Raw genomic sequence first — 16713 nt, 5'->3', positions numbered from 1 at the left:
CGATTAGGGCTCCCTTTGATTTGTATCTTGTTATGATTTCCAGGGCATATATTTTTGTATTATTACTTTAGTACACTGATGGTTCTGATCAAAGCGATAGAAAGAGGTATTTTAAAAGCGTAAATATTAACCATACAGGTAAACCACATAATCTGAACAGCATCTTGAACGCTGCCGTGCTGAAGCACGCCTTGGGAAACCAGTCATAGCTGAGCTATACGTTCCTATCTGGAAAGCGGGTACACTGGGCTGGAGGAGCCCTTTTGCCCTCAGACCCTTGCAGCAGTAACTTAACGTTATTCGCAACTTTTTTCTTTTCTTTTCGGACGATAGAGCTACTGAGGGCTGCTGCGAGTATAATATTGAAGATATTTGCTATATCGCTTATCTAAATACTCATGATCAGAATCCATACAGAATCCATCTGTTCCTATGAGGATAAACCAGCTTTAACCATCTGAGGAAAATAACAGCAAGCGCATTAGCTAACACGAATGATCGGGGCGGGGGGGGGGGGGGTGGTATTTTAATGCACGGTCTGACGCCCGATTGTGAAAATCGTGCTGGATCTTTTCCTTACTCTTCTCATTTTGCCTGCCTAACAGTTAGCCAGACTGGAGGCAGCTCACTGGTATTTCTCAGCTCACAGGCCTTTCTCCTGTGGTTTTATCCCCGGGCTGTGATGGGCACTTTGGCCGCGGTGAATAGGAAGCTTGACACAGTCTGCTACGCCCGGCCAGCCGCTCCCGGCAGAAGTGGGTCTGACAAGTTGGAAGTCTCTTTCTCCTGCCTCCTCCTCCTCCTCCTCCTCCTCCTCCTCCTCCTCCTCCTCCTCCTCGCCGGCGCTTCCTCCGGCCGGCCCGCGCAGACAGGGAGCGAGCGGGAGATGATTACATCAATCAGTGTCAGGTCTGGGAGCTGTGATTTATGAATATGCATAATGAGCTCTCACCTTTGAGAAGGACTAGCTAGGGAGATAATTGATTAGACAGGAAAAGAGCAGCCAGCAGAGAGGGAGAGGGAGAGAGAGGCCTCTCTGCGCCGTCTCGGGCAGGCCTGGCTGGGGCTCCAGCAAGGCTGTCAAGCTGCGAGAGTGATTTCTAAAAAAAATTACGAGTAGGATTTTTAATGTTTTGTTGAAACACGCATAACAAAATGTTTCCTCACAAAATTAATGGGAATTTTCTCCACATTAGGGAAGCTGGGCAGGCACAAAGGCTGCTTTCCCCCCGCGGGGAAACCAAGTTCCCACTTCCAGAAGCCAAAAGGGCGGCTTTCCCATGGCTGCCACGCAGCCGCCGCTGCTGTGGGAGCATCCCTGCCAGTCAGGGCGAAGGGAGAGGGCTCTGCTGCAAAGGCAAAGGAGCCTTTAATGGAGGTAGAAAGCTGGGGATGCAATTGTTTTCCCATCGTGGGCTCATTATTTTCTTCCATCCCCTCTTAGCATCTGTCTGGCCAGTGTGTGAAAGTTTCTATGGAAAACCCACCAGGATGTCCAGAGGAAGGGGATGTGGAAATTTGCCTCTATCTTTATCTCTTCCCCCCCCCCCCCCCCTTTTACATGTCATTAATCTTTTTCTTTTTTTTTTTTTTTTCTCTTTTTTCCTCAGCAAGAATTGGCTAAGGAAAAAGCAGGGATACAAAGTGCAGAGAGACTGGGTAAAATTTACATGAGAAACAATCCGTTTTCTAACCACCCACCCACAGAGTTTCCCCTCGTTTCAGGAGCCTGTCGGAGCGAAAGAGGGGGAACAGTTCCTGGCAGAAAGACAGAGCTGCGAGGAGGCAAACGCCATTTCCAGGGCGAGCTGTGGCCGGAGAGGACGTATAGGGAAAGGAAGGGGACGTGGGGGAAAGAAAGCAGAGATGGCAACCCTGCCGCAAACTCTGCGGGTCCCTTCCCCGGCTGCAGCCATCACTGCCAGCGGCCCGGGGAGGCTGCACCAGGCGAGGGCTCTCCCCACCGTAATACCTGCCAGGAAGAATATTAATCGTGAAATATTAAAACACGTACATAAAGTGTGTGTACGCACACACGCACATATAGAGTGTAAACATATATATAAATCTTATCACTTGCAAACGCCTAAGATTTAAAATGTAGTTTATCGGCCTAGTGCAACCCAGTCCTATAAATAATACATTCCTATCACTATGACCTCAAAATGTCAATACCACGCAGCCCTGCACATTTGCATATCTTGTACTGTCTAAACTTGAAGCATGTCAGCTATGTGCTTCTGTTTGTACTTTAACTTCATTTTAACTCTTGCTTCCTAGCTCCAAGCACCCTCCCCCTCCGTAGGCTCTTGTCACCAAACCGAGAAAAGCACCAGCTATTTAATCGCCACCTCCGTAATTATGCCATTTCCAGGACTGTAAGGAGCGAAAGGGTGGGGGGGGCGCGCACACGCACCCCACCCCACCCCCCCAGACAGAGATGTTAAGGGAACAAAAGCCGGAGGGAGCCGGCCTGTGAGCTCTACCTGCCCAGGCTGCCTCCCCCAGCCGGGGGGCCGCGGGGACGAGCACGGCCACCCGCGGGCACCGACTGCTGATGGTGAAGTGGGAAGAGAGAAGGGGAACGGGGGGGGGTGCAGCCCCCCACCCCCCCCCTCCCCGCCCGACAACAACCACCTTGGGGTGGTTTTCACCCGCCTGCCAGGCGGGAAGGGAAGGGGCCGGGGTCGCCTCCCCCCGCCGGCAGCCAGCGCCGCTCGGAGCGGCCGGACCTCTCCGGCACCGGGCCGGTTTTCAGCACTCTGCCGAGGAAGTGGAAGTTACAAGTTTTCGAGGCCGCGGCTCGGCTGCAGGCGCGGCGGAGAAGCGGCAGCCGGGAGCTCCCGGGGCCGCCCGGGGGACGGCGGTGCGGGCAGCCCGCCCGGCGCGGAGCGGAGCGGAGCTCCCTGCCGGGTGCGCTCCGCCGCGCCTCGCGTCTCGGTGCCGCCGTTTCGGTCGGCAGCTCCCGCCCGGATGCAAACGCCCGGGGGCGGGGAGGGGATGCCCCCGGCCCCGCCGCCCGCTCCGCGGTCTCGGTCAGCCCCCGGCCCGCTCCCCGCTCAGCGGCAAAGCGGGCCCAAGGGGAGCCCCCCCCGCCCCCCAGAACGGACCCCTGGGATGCGCACGGCCCCGGGGGGGGGGGGGGGGCAGGGGGGAGCGGAACAACGCAGGTCCGTTCCCGACCCGCTGCGGCACTGACGCCCCCCGAAGTCGCCTTTCAGTTAACCCCTCCCGCGCTCCTCCGAGGGGGCGGGGGGGGGGGGGGTCAGTAGCCGGCACCCGGTAAGAAGGTCCTCGGGGGGCGACGGATCACCGCCGGGCCGCTGCCGGCTGCCCGCGGGCTCCCCCCGCCCCCGGCGCCGTCCCCCGCTTCCCCGGGGCAGGCGGCTGCCCCCGGATCCGCACGCGGACTCGCACCCCCAGCCCCTCCCCGCGCCCCGCCGCCACCGACCGCCGGGCACCGGGACGGGGCGGCGGCGGCGCCTGCAGGGGGCGCTGCGGCTCCAGCGTTCGGCCCCGCCGCCGCCGCCGCCGCCGCCGCCGCCGCAGGAAGGGCCGCCCGCCCCGGGGCCGCCGCCCGCCCTGCCCGGCCCCGCCGCTGACCCGGCCCGGCCACGGCAAAGACCCGCTCCGCCTCCGGGCGGCCCCGGCACCGCCGGCCCGCGGCCGCTCCGCGCTCAGCCCGAGGATGCGCCGCTCCTGCCGCGGCCCCAGCGCGGCCTCGGCTGCCGCGGAAAAACAGTAACCGGCGGGGCGGGGGCGGGGGGGAACGGGGACACGGAGGACGACGGGGGAGGGGAGAAAAATAACTCCAGAGGTGGGAAAAGAGAGTGTAGTCAAAGTGGCAACAGTTTATTTATTAGCCAAAAATATATACTTTCTTGTACAATTTGGTTCACACGTATGTACATTTTTTACTGTATGTACAAAACCAACAACAACAAAAAAAAAAAAAAAATCGAAACACCTAATTCTCACTGGACTTCCAAAAAACCTCACAAACTCAGCTAATCCAGATGATAGTACAGAAGCGGGTATTTTTTTTCCTTTTTAGTTTTAATATACGGACATGCTTACAAGTGGTAACTATACAGAGATTTTTTTACAGTCATTACAACAACAATAAAAAATTAACTATGATGATGACAACGCCGATAGAACCATAGCGGCATCAAGTTGGTTCTGGGGCCTGGAAAAAAATGACACAGAAAAAAAAATATTTAATAGGATTTCTAGTCAGATTGGGCTGGCACAATACTTTTAACTGTAGGTAGCACTAGTTTTGTTGTTGTTGTTGTTATTTTTTATTATTTTTTAGAAACGGATATCTAAACAGAAAAAAATTTTCGGAGCGACTTCGGGCAAATTTATTTAGCTACGAAAATACCACGGGCCCGATCCTCGTGGTTTCAATCAATCAAAGAGTCATTGATTCCAGTGGCTGCTGCGCCAAACTCAGGACAGCGCGGCTCAGCCTCTTCACACTAGCTGGTTGTTTTGTTTTTAAATTGCAATTTATTGTCTTCCTACCGCCGCTGCATGTCTCCCCCAGGCCAGGCGGCACCGGCGGGTCTCTACTCGCGTCCGGGCAGGCCGGCGGTGCTCGGGGGAGAGGCCGCCGGTACCGGCCGTTCCCGATGCGCTCCCGCCCGGCCCGGCCCGGCCCGGCCCGGGGCCGCCCGACCCCCCCCAGCACCGCAACCGCGCGCCCCGCCGGCACCGAACGCCACTCGGCCTGCCCGCGGGAAGCACTCGCCAAGTCCGGAGGAGAGACCAGCAAAAAAAAAAAAAGTACGGAATCAGAGTAACCCACCGCGCACGCAGAGGAAGAACAAGAAACCGCCCTGGAAAGGGAACTAAAGAAGCGGAGAAAATAAGCTAACCATTTACAACTCCCTCTATATATCCTTAGGAGACGGAGGAAGCAATCTCTTACCGCCTCTGCACTGGCTGGAAAGCTGTCTTTATTAACTTTTTCTCTACTTCCAAGGCACTAGATCGATCTAAAAAGAGAAGGGGAAAAAAAAAAAAAAAAGCGTTCCTTTATAGCCCCCGTTTTATTCCCGCCACCCCATCCCTGAATTAAGCCTCTAGACTTAAGATCTCTTCTCAGCAAGTTGCAAATACGCCAAAACGACTGCTTTGCTGCAGGAGTGACCGTCAAAAGGAAAATCAACCAAGCCCGGAGCGAGCCTTACGGCCGGGTCCTTCCCACAAAGGCGAGTCGAGCAGCAGCAACAACAACAGCAACAAAAATGATCTCCGTCGGAGGAAGGTAATTCTCGGGGTTTGAGACTAACCTGGCGAGGAGGCCCCCCGCCCGCCGCCGCCGCCGCCGCCGCCCCCGGGGGCCGCCCGCCCGCCCGCCGCCACCTGCGCCCCGACGGCTGCGCCGCGCCGCGCCGGGCCGGGGGCACCGTGAGAAACGCGCGGGGCCGGCGCCCCCCGCCTCGGCCCCACGCACAAGGTCCCGCGGGGCCGCTCCGCGCGGCTCCGCGCAGCACCGCCGAGCCCCCCGCGGCGGCTGCCGGTCCGGCCCGTCCCGTCCCGTCCCCGCCGCGTCCCTCAGCGGTCACCTGCTCCGGCGGGCTCCGCGCTCTGCGCCTGGTCCGCGGGCCGCGGGAAGGCGGCGGCGGCGGCGGCGGCGGCGGCGGGGGGGGCGGCGGGGGCGGCCCCCAGCCCCAGCAGGTGGGGAGTGTTCAGTAAGGCCAGCGGGTGCGGGGGCGGGTGGTGGTGGTGGTGGTGGGCCGGGAAGGCGCGGTTGGTCCAGTTGGGGAACTTGCCCAGGGGGCAGGAGGAGACGAGTCTGTGGGGCGGCGGGGGCGGCGGGGGGGGCAGCGGCAGCGGCTGGGGGGCGGCCGCCGGCGGGGAGCCGCCGCCGGGAGACTTGCGGGGGTTGTCCGGGCTGGTGGCCGTCTCGGCCAGCGACCAGATCTTGGGCTTCGGCAGGGTGCCGGCCAAAGCGCCGTCCGTCGGGGAGGAGGCGGCGGAGGAGGAGGCGGAGGAGGGGGGCGAGAGGTGGTGCGGCGGCGGCTGGAGGGGCGGCTTGAGGGGCTCTGGGCCGGCGGGGGCGGCGGCGGCGGGGAGCTCGCACTTGTGGTGGTGGTGGTGGTGGTGGTGGTGGTGGAGGTGGTGGTGGCGGAGGTGGTGCGGCTCCCCGTCGGCGGCCTTGAGGTAGCGCTCCTCGGAGCCGGGCAGGTCCTCGAAGCCCTCGGAGCCCTCCGAGTCCGTCTTGGAGTCGGAGTGCAGGAGGTCGGCGTCCTGCAGCTCGTCCTCCAGCTCGTCCTTGTTGCTCTCGATGTTCTCGGTGTCGATGTTCTCCAGGTCGATCTCCTCCTCGTCCTCCCTCTTGTCCTCTTCCCCCTCGTGGTCGCTCCCGTAGGAGTTGCCCTCCTCGTCCGTCCTGCTGCGGGGGGCCCAGGTCATTTTGTTCTCCTTTTTGAGCCGCCGCCGCGCGTTGGCGAACCAGGTGGAGACCTGGGTGAGGGTCATTTTGGTGATGATGGCCAGCATGATCTTCTCGCCCTTGGTGGGGTAGGGGTTTTTCCGGTGCTCGTTGAGCCAGGCCTTGAGGGTGCTGGTGCTCTCCCGGGTGGCGTTCTTGGGCCGCGACGGGTCCCCGAACTGGTACTGCCCGTAGGGGTAGAAGGCGGGGTGGTGGTGGGGGAAGGCGGCGTGCTGCACCCCCGGGCTCTCCTTCAGCTCGTACTGGGCGCCCTGCAGCGAGAGGGAACCGGCGGCCCGGCTGAGACGGCGCGCCGGGCCCGGCCCGGGGCCCCTCCGTCCCGCCGCCGCTACCGGGAGCGGAGCCCGCTCGGCACCAGCGCGGCGGCCGGGCCGGGCCGGGCCGGGCCGGGCCGAGCCGCCTCCCCGCGCTCCCCGGCCCCGGTCCCGGCCGCACCGGGCACTCTCCGAGGCGGGCGGCCGGTGCCCGCGGGGTGCCCGGGAGGGGAGGACCGGCTCCCCAGGTGCGTGTGCGCGGCGGGGCCGCTCGCCGCAGCCGTCAGACCGCGCGGGGGGGGGGGGGGGGGGGGAGCCGCGGGGTCGCCGCTCCAGCCCTGCCCCTCTCCGGCGGCTCTCCCGGGGCAAGGCGGCGATAACGCCCCGTCTCCCCTGACAGCCCTCCCGGCGGCGTCTTCCCCGGCGGCGCGACCCCCGCGAGCCCCCCCCCCCCCGCCCCGGGGCCGATCCCCAGCGCGCACCGCGCCCGGGCCGGCGGCGGCCCGAGCGTCCCGGGGAGCGAGCGAGCAGCGAGCCCCGGGGTGGGGGGGCCTCTTACCAGCTGGGGGAAGATGGGCAGCTCGGCGGCGTAGGGCAGGAAGGCTCCGTAGCCCTGGGCGGCGGCGGCGGCGGCGTAGGGCGCGCCGTACATGGAGGAGAGCACGTTGGAGAGGGTCCCGGACGGGGCCAGCTCGGCGCCGCCGCGGGAGCCGGCGCTCCCCGGGCGCTCCGCCGGGTAGATCGGCCTGATGTACTGGTAGCCCAGCTGGGGGAAAGACATGGTGGGGGAGCGGGGGCAGGGGAGGGGGGGAGGAGGAGGAGGAGGAGGAGGGGGGGGGGGAGAAGAGAGGAGAGGAGAGGAAGAAGGGAGAGAAAGGGGAGAAAGTAGCAGGGCCGGGAGCGGAGGAGGGAGCCGGGTCGCTCGCCCTCGCCGGCCGCCCGCACTTTCAGCGCCTCCCGCAAACTCCGGCGGACATCGGGGGGGGGGGGGGGGGGAGCCGGGGGTGCGCGGAGGCCGCGGGCTCCCTCCTGTCCTCGGCCGCCGCGGTAAACGATCCGATCGCTTCTTTCTTCTCTCACTTTTCCTATTGATCTGAGTGGACCCAGGTCAGGTCCTAACAGATTGCCTGAGATTATTGGGACTCTGGGCTCTGATTGACATTTCTAGTCTCTCGCAAGCCCCTCCTATTTCTTTTAAGTCTCTCTCTCCCTCTCTGCCTCCCTCTCTCTCTCATGCCCAGAGCTCGCTCTCGCCGGGTTTGTCACTAGCTGCTTTTTTTTTCCCCCCCTTCTTTTTTTTTTTTTTTTTCTAAATCTGTTTACTGACGTCGCGATCTTTTATTTGAGTTGCTTTCAAATCTCGTTTTAGCGATCGCCAATCAGTTGTGTGTTTTACAAAGGTTTAACCCTGCCTCATGGTATTCTAATTATATAGAGATAGATTTAGATATAATTTCTTTCGTAGCCCCCCCCCCCCCCCTTCCCCCGGAGCATAGGAAGCCAGGGTGTCAGCTGTGAGCGGCACACGAGAGGGACAGGAAAAAGTTGTGACATTTAAAAATAAAGGCTCCCCCCCCTCCCCCCAGTCCCCCTTTTCAGGTTTTCAAATTTACAGCCTTGCCTTGCCCGGGTTCATTTTGTTTTCTTTATTAAGATATTCCCTCCTTCCCTTCCCCCTCTCCGGCCCTGGCGAGGGTTACCTCTCCTAATATAGATTTAAAAGTCTATTAGATTTTTTTTTTTAAATTTGCATTTCCAGAGCTACCTTGAAAATTTTCCTAATGTACTGAATCTTTAAGGAGTTCTCTACATTTTGTCTGGGCTAACAGTGGGCAGATACAGTGGAAAAGCTAAGTTAATTTTCCTCCTAATAAGGGACTTCAAAGAGTTGTAGGTCACAATTTTACATCAAAGGCAGAAAAGAAGGCAAATTAAAATCTTAACAAAGGAGAGACGGGAGCAGCCCTCTGGGCCATTAGTAAATAAGTGGTGTGAAAAAAGGGACAATGACAGGCACTGGAATTAAACTCATTAACACCTTTTTGTCTTGGTGCGAAATCTCTAATTAGGAAATTTATGATCATTTTGCTTATTCCCTCTGTTCTGAATCACTACAAGGCTTAGAAGGAAGTACCTGGTACGTGCAACATTTGCAAAGGGAGCAGTGGCACGGGCTTGTAAGGAGCTATTGGGAGGGAGTCAAGATACGGTTTAATTACCGAATAAGTTTGGGGTTTTTTATGATCAACACATTTTAAATTACGGTTTGCCTTTTCTTTTCCTTTCTTTCTTTTTTTTTTTTTTTTTTTTTTGCCGCCCCCCTTCTTTCTCTGAAACCAGCGTGTGAGTTGCAATTTAGCCTTTTAAGAGTAGTTAAAATACGGTTCAATCACAGCGCGTCTTTGGCAAGCGCCAGTGTGCCCTGCTCCGCTACTGCCGTGCGGAGGGAGCGCCTGGAGGGGAACACAAAAAGTTCCTACAACCTGTGGGGCTGTGATTGGGGGCAGGGGAGAAGGGACCTCAACCTGCTACCGTTATCTGCCTTTTTAAATACTCGGTGTTTAACTTGGGGGGGGAGGGGGGGGGGGAAGTTTGAAGAGTCTTTTAAGGAGTTGAGACTGGAGGAGAGCCGTTTAACCGTATTCCCCTCTCTTCCTAAATACTCTCTGGATTTATTGCCTTTAAAATATGATTTAGGTACAATATAACCACTGTGCCCACAGTATGGATTTTTATAACTACATTTCTTTAAAAATGAAATTCATGTCAGATTATGCAGTTAAAGGAATCGACCTTGATAGCTTGCTATAATAAAACTATATCAGCTTGTAATAAATGCGGATTATAGCAAAGCAAGCTCCAGAATTAAAATTCCCTGAATCAATATATGAAAATCTGTAGGAAACATCTCTAATCGTATTAAGTTCATCTTTATAGCATTTCCTATCTGCTAATCTAGTGCAAAAACAACTCTGGGTTGGAGGACTTTATTTTCTTCTGTTCAACGTTGCTGCTTTTGATAGTATAATGCAAGGGAGATAACAACACGAAATTCAGTTATAAGTTTATTTCTTTTTAATTCAAAAGGAAAACAGGCAGCAAACCCCACGTCCTGATTTGCTTTAAACTTTTCTGGAGGAAGCGCTCGGCTGGGGCGATGCGGTATTGAGGGGGTCGACGGAGAGTTTGGATGCAGACCACAACTTTTAAGAAATACCTGCCTCGGAGAGAAAAGGCACGAATATGAAAAATCGGGCAAATCGCTCGCCCTTTGATGCAGTCGTGCTCGCCACGCCGGTGTTACGGCCGGGCTGTGCCCCCCACGGGGGGAACACGTGTGTCCCACTTAACCGGACCCATCTTTTTGTGGCTGCAGGTCTGGCACGGAGTGTCAAAGCTGGCAGGATTATTTCGTGATTTTTAATCAACAGCACAATCAATATGAGTTCGTCTCCCGCGGGAGACGCCGGCGGTGGCGGGCAGGGCTGGGGTGGGAGCGGCCGGGGCGATGCGGGAGCGGGAGTGGGGTCCCCGGGGCCGTGGGGGGCTGCCGCGGGGAAGTGGCGGTGGGCAGCCGGGGGAGAGAGGGAAATCTGTGGGTGCGAATGGATGCAGGTCAGGGTGAGGTATGGTTTATTAATGCCCAAGAAAGGGAGAGGAAACGTAGCCGGGCCGAACGGACGGGAGGAGAAATCTGCAGGGATGCAGTTCTTGGCGGGGGGGGGGGGGGGGGGGGGAACCGGAGAAGACAGCAAACTGGGGGGGGACGGGGGACGGACGAGAGAGAAAAGGAGACATCTTCCCGGGGGCAGGGCGGGGGTGTGGGAGCGACGTCCAGGGCGGGAAGCGCCGCACGCCCTTGGCAGCGGGAGGGCAGCGGCGAGCGGGCTAAGCCCGGGGCTAGGAAGCGGCTGGGTGCGAGGCGACGAGCCGAGCCGAGCCGGGCAGGGCCGGGCGAGCGAGGGCCGGCGGTGGGAGCGGAGCGGGGAAGGCAGCAAAGCCCCTTCCCCGCGGAAGAGGAGAGAGCGGAGGGGGGGGGGGGGGGGGCGGAGAACGAAGCCCGAGCGGGAGACGCTTTGCCTGGCTGGAGCCGAAGGGAGGTGCGAAGGGGAGGCTGGAGCCGGCTCGTCCTCCGGGGCGGCCGGGGGGGGGCCGCGCGGGGCCCGACGGCCGCCGCCCCCGGGGGAGCCGCGGCGGCGGAGCGCTCCTCGGCCGGACAGACACGTGTCTTCTGGCCGGGACCTGTCAAAGCCGGGAGAGCGGCTGCTGATTTATTACCCCAAACACACACACACACACCCCCGCCGCCCGCCCTCCTCCCTCCCTCCCTCCCTCCCTCCCTCCCCTCGGCCTCGCCTCCCTCCTCTCCCGGCTGGCTCGCACGGCCGCCGAGCTAACCCCAAACCTCCCTCCGGCTGCAGCCGGGCTTCTCCGAGTCCGCAGCCGGCTGCGGGGCTGCCGGGCCGGGCACCGTCCGTGGGCAGCAGCATCGCGCCCGCCCCGGGACCCCCAGCCTGGGTTGCCGTCGCTCACGCCCCGCCCCGCCAGGTCACGGGCGACGGAGGGGACCGGGGGACACGGCCCGGGGAGGGGGACACGGCCCGGGGGTGTCTGTCTCTGCCCGGCAGCCGGAGGCTGCCTGCTGGAAGTTGCGGGAGAGCCGTCGGCGGGGCTGCGGGTGCGGGCAGGCTCCTGCCGGGCCGTGGGGTGCGCGGGGTGCGGGCCAGGGTGGGAGCTGCGGCGTGCCGCAGCACACGCGGGGACGGGGCGCAGGCACCGAGGGAAGGGGGGTAAACGAACAAGTGGGATTAGGAGAAGGGCCGCAGTTAAAAAGGAGTTAAAAAAAATAGAGGGAAAGATCAAAGCGCTGGGTAAAAGACTCTTCAAATTACACGTTTGAAGCTTTTCCATAATTCCAAGGCGACAGATAGATAACAAGCTGCACATTCCTTATCACATATGGAATCAATCTGAAAGGAGTCTCTTGATCAGAATCTGTTAATTGCAGTGACATATGATTTGGAAAGAAAACACAATTAATGACCCTTCATGTTAAGGCTTTGGGACGAGGCCACTGACAATCTGCGCTCTGCAGCCAACGTCACATTTCTTTATTATCATTGTTATTATTAGTAAACTATTAAAGGGAGACATTCCTCGAGCCTCGGCGACTGTTTTGTCTCCGTTCCCGTTGCAGGTTTCTTCAGAAAGGGGGGGGGGGGGGGGGAGAAGAGAAGGGGACGGGAGTGCGTGCGCGCTTTTCCTTCAAGGTTTGGGAGCTAAAATGATTTAGTACCTTGTCTGTAAATCTAATGACCTAAGGTGAGAAAAAATACTTCATCTTTTATTATTACCATTTGTGGTGAGCGTTACCAGGAAACAGCAGAACCCGTTTGAAATGGTAAATATATGTATCCATTTAAAAGCCATTATTGCAGAGATTTTCCCAAAGCGAAATAAAGCAAATCTCCCCAATCCCATTTTCTAGCGCCCTCTGCCCACGGCTCCCCGTGGCTCCGCCGCCCCTTCCCGGGCTCTGGGACCGCTGAGCCTCGACCGAGCTTTCCTGGGTGCTGTGGATGCTTGTGGGTGCGGGGGGGGGGGGGAGGGCAGCAGCAGTGGGTGCTCCGGGGCTGTGGATGCGCCACGCGTCCTGTAACGTTAGGAAAGGAGGGAGCAACATTTTTAAAAGCTTTACTCCGTCATTAAAAGGTAATGGCTTTGTTTTAGAAGGGAAAGGGAGAGGGAGAGGTTCATTTGAAGGTTATAAAGCATACACTTTAATAGGATCGAAGTGAAATTAGTTAATAAGAAAATGCTGGCCAGAAGCTCTCCGGGCTTTTAAGTGCTCTCCAGGCCATTTAGGGAAATTGAATAAGAACAGACTCCGTTACCTGCAGCCCCAACTATTATCTCCAGTTCTGCTCAGAGGCGAGAAGGGAAAAATAGTGCCTGAGAGACCTGAAGTCCCGTACACCTCCTGCCAGCCTATTTCCTCGAGAAATAATGTCCCCTTTCCGCTCGCAACCGTGTTCTCCTCCTTCTGCTGCTTTTAAGCAGACCAGACTACACTGTGTACCACAAGGGGGTAAGCAAAGGTAAGGGGCCATCAGCGGATGCTGAAGGAAGGCTCCGGGGGCAGCTCTGAACAGCAGCCTGGTCCCCGCCTGGGCAAAGCTGGCCTCCTGGTGTTATTTTTTCCCTTCCATTTCTCTGCGGGTTTTTTTCCCCCACCATCGTGGTGCTTTGCTGATTTGCGTTCGGACCGTTGCCAATAGGTCAGTATATTGTGTTACCTAACTTCCTATCTGCTCCCTTTCTCCCTCCCTCTAAACTTTATAGTTTTTAGAGGTGTTAATAAAACCTTTCCTTTGGTAAATCGTTCATTAGAAAAACCCCACCGAAACCTGGAAAGACTTCAGAAAAAAAAGCAGCGCTCAGGAATGAGAGGTTGGGAGAAGGCTTTTGTCCAAAAAATGCATAATTGCTGTGAATCTTAGGAAACATTAATCTTTATAGGAATTCGTGATTCATATCGGTGGTTTGACCGTTTAGGTGATTTACAATCTGTTAGCGCAATTCACTAATTTTATGCCAATATATTTTATGCACCCGGTTAGACTTTTCCATCGTCCATCGGAATGAGCGGCTTTTGTGTCTTGCTGGTGTCGGTGTGGCTCTTTGACTCCGACCTCCGGCGGTGGATCTTCCCGGCGCTCCTCGGGAGCGGACAAGCGGGCACAAAGTGCACGCCGCTGTGGGAAACTTCCCCTCGCCATTTTCCGTCACATCTTTCCTCGCCCGCAGCCCCGGTGCTCAACGGCCGGGCAGGGCTCTCTCCCCCCCCCCCCCTCCCGCCGGGCCCCCGCCTTCCTCCGCGGCTGCGGGGATGTGCGCGGCTCCGGCACCGGCTCCGGCGGGAGGGCTCGCAGCCTTTGTCAGCCGGAGCCCGAGATGTCCCGGGTTTCTCGAGCTTTGCCGGCGGGTTTAACCCCAGGTTATTCCCCTCCCGCTGCTCCCTCCCCCGCTACGCCCTCGGTGCGGCGGGGAGCCGCTCCCCGCCCGGCGCCGCGGGGGGGCTCACGCCGCCCCCGGCACTGACCCGCCCCCCGGGGCCGCCGCGGTGGGACGGTGCCGACGGGACGGTGCCTCTCCGGCTTCCCCCGAGGTGGGGACGGTCCCTCTTCCCTCGGCCCCAGCCCGCCGGGACGTGCCTCGCCCCGGGCTGGGGACGGTGCTCCTGGCGGAGGGGGGGACACGACGTGGACGTGCCGGCGCGCCGAGCGAGCGAAATGCAACTCGGACGACGAGGCTGGGCGCTTTTAGTGTCTGCGTGGAAGCAAAGCGGGGTATTCCCCGGGTGAGGTGTTTCGGCACTCTCCGGCCGCCGCCTGGGAGAGCCGGGGACGCGGGCAGCCTCGTGTAATTTGTAACTGGGTTTGTTAGCTGGAGGGGAAAACACAAGCGAAGAAAAGCAGCAGCAGCTGCACTGAAGATAACACTGCGCGGAGTCTAATCTTGTGACACAATCATTAATTACTATTGTATTAATTACTATTTTTCCAAAACAGTCCCTGCCCGGAAGAGCTTACAGCCCACATCTGCTGGGTAACGACGATGCTCCTCCGGTTTAGAAACGATTGCCCCATCAGGTCCCAGGTAGCATTTACAAACGGCAACACCTACAGTATCAAAGCCCGTCATCTTGCAGCCTGAGATTTTCTGTCCCATCGGCCCGGGTAGGATGATTTTGATGCCGATAAAATACATTTCAATATCAAAGTCTTTATTCACGTACATATTCCGTCCAAACTTTTAGATCGCGATGCCGCAACTGCTTTATTTGCTCTTCATCCCACGGATGCTGCCTTATATCAGTAACAAACAAGCATTGATTTTATGGTAAAGTCACTTTGGGATGGGAATGAGTAACTCCAGGCAGTGCTATCACTGTATTACATGGAAATGGCCCAGGTAACAAGATGAACATTGATTCAGCATTATGTTTGATCAATAATGAAATAAGTAACTTCAGGGCCAAATTAAAATGCAAGCTGGCTTAACGCTGCCAGCTTCTGGGCTAAGTGACAAGGCTAATTCAGCAGGGAAATGGCAATATTTGCATTAGAGGCTGCATCTGTTGTTTGGTGGAAGAGGCTGGATCTGCAATAACGCCGGCTAAAACTGCAGGGAGCGGGTCTGAGGGGAGCCCTGCCGGTGCCCGGGCCGGTGTGCCCGGGCCGGGGGAGGGGGGGCCGCCCCGCCGGGGCAGCGCCGCTTCGCCCCTCGCCTCCCCTCGGCTCTCGGCCGCGACGGAGTTGGGCTGCAAAAAATACTTCGAGGCGCGTAACAGCAAGCCGGGGTGCTCCGTTTCGCAGATAGCCAGATGGTGTTAGCACTTCGCGAAAGAAATAGGCGTTGATAAACTCCTCGGCGGACGGGAGCTGGGCCCGGCCCGGCCCCGCCGGCCCCGGGGAAGGGTCCACGGTGTATTTTGGAAGTGAGTGGGGAAGGGGACGGGATTTAGGAGACGAGTGGGAGGATGACCAGGGCTCCCTGTATCGGTGGCCTTTGGCCCTGTTTATCCGCTCTTTTCTCCATGGCCGGTTTTTGCAGCTCTGCCATCGGTACCGGGACGGTGACACGCATTGATTTCCAATAACCATTCCCGCCTTCAGCTGGCCGGCACCGGCACCGGCACACGGGCCGAGTCACCCAGGGCAAAACCTCGCTTAGGGCTGGAAGAGGTGCAAGGTGTAACCCCGTGCCCAAAATCGAAGCTGAGCGCTACGGAGACAATTCACGGCCGCCCGCCGGGTGGGAGACCGGCTGCTCCGCCGTGCCGTGCCGGGGAGGAGACATGCTCCCTGGGAGAGCAATAAGCACCGGCGGGATGCGAGGCAGCTGGAGCTGCCGGGGGAGGCACCCGTGCGGGTGAGGAGGCTGTGGGCAGGCACGGGGAGATAAGACGGCCGCCGGCCCGCGTGCAACGTAAACTGGGGACACCTAGTACTGTGGCATTTTTCTAAGTTGTCATTTTTTTAGACCGTTTTTAAACATTTCCTCCGGGGGCGGGGGGGGGGGGGGGGGAAGGAAGGGCTCTCCCCAAAAGAATAGGAAACACCTCCCGGTGCAGCCCGGGCTAAACTCAGTGTGCCAGAGGCGTGTGTGCCTCTGCCCCACGACTGGAAGCTCCCCCCAGGCAGAAAGCGCGGCTCCTTTTCACCGGGGAGGGGACACCAGATCGGCGGGGGCCGGGGGGAGGACGGGGGCGGCCGCCGACGGCCGCCCCAGCGGTGGGTGCGTTTCTGCCCGCCCGGCACCGGCGCTGCTGCCGACCCGGTGCAGCCCTGAAAGCTGAGCCGTAAATAGGGCCCAGTGTGGCGGAGGTGCGGCTGGAAATGGTTGATGTGGTGGGCGAGGGATGGCCCGGGGCGGGGGGGAGAAAATCGCTCTGCGCTTACGAAGGGGCCGCGGACGGCGGGAGCTCGCACCCTCGCTCCCGCCCCTCCCGGGCGGCAGGATTCAGCCCCCTCCTTAGGGTGTCGAGGCAAGGCCGGACAAGGGGTACAGACCCGGGGGGTGTCGGGATTTAGGCCAGGCAGCTCGGGAGCCCGGTGCAGCCCCCGCCGCCTTTGCAGGCGGTGGGACCCCCCCCCCCGCGCCGGCGTGCAGCCCCTCCGGGGCAGGCCCGGCCCCGTTCCCGGCCGCCGGGAGGGAGCCGCCGTGGCCCCGCCGCAGCGCTGCGCGGCCGCGCACCTGGAGCCTTCGGGGAGCGCGGGGGCGGGCTCGGCCGGAGCGGGGCTCGGGGCTCCTCGCCGCAGCCCCGTGTACCCCGGCCGGCACCGCGGCGGGACGCGGAGCCCGGACCGTGCGGGGAAAAAAAAAAAAAAAAGACCAGAAAAGGGGGCCGGCGCTGGCGTTATTGCTCTTTCCTCTCCTTAAGCAGGTCAAACGCGATCGTTCAGAGCTATTGATTGCTCCACGGGCTTG

General features: G+C 59.3%; 1 protein-coding gene across 1 annotated transcript; it reads right to left on the bottom strand.

Annotated features, from left to right (window-relative positions):
* Positions 1 to 3870: 3870 nt before the first annotated feature.
* IRX3 (iroquois homeobox 3) lies at positions 3871 to 7925 on the bottom strand. Its single transcript, XM_049805524.1, has 4 exons — positions 7280 to 7925; positions 5577 to 6717; positions 4937 to 5003; positions 3871 to 4189 (listed from the first exon to the last, which is right to left on the bottom strand). Exons 1-4 carry the CDS (start codon positions 7499 to 7501, stop codon positions 4135 to 4137), a joined length of 1485 nt encoding a protein of 494 aa, XP_049661481.1. The 5' UTR covers positions 7502 to 7925; the 3' UTR covers positions 3871 to 4134.
* Positions 7926 to 16713: the final 8788 nt, after the last annotated feature.

The sequence above is a fragment of the Accipiter gentilis genome, chromosome 7 (assembly GCF_929443795.1).
Source record: "Accipiter gentilis chromosome 7, bAccGen1.1, whole genome shotgun sequence".
NCBI lineage: Eukaryota > Metazoa > Chordata > Aves > Accipitriformes > Accipitridae > Astur > Astur gentilis.
This window is presented reverse-complemented; position numbering and strand designations above follow the sequence as displayed.

Excerpts from the sequence above, each read along its gene's own strand:
- IRX3 (XM_049805524.1), bottom strand. The coding sequence starts at position 7,501 with ATGTCTTTCCCCCAGCTGGGCTACCAGTACATCAGGCCGATCTACCCG. Across the intron at positions 6,718-7,279 it reads TGCCCATCTTCCCCCAGCTG|GGCGCCCAGTACGAGCTGAA; the intron begins GTAAGAGGCCCC and ends CTCTCGCTGCAG. Across the intron at positions 5,004-5,576 it reads CGCGGAGCCCGCCGGAGCAG|ATCGATCTAGTGCCTTGGAA; the intron begins GTGACCGCTGAG and ends TTCTCTTTTTAG.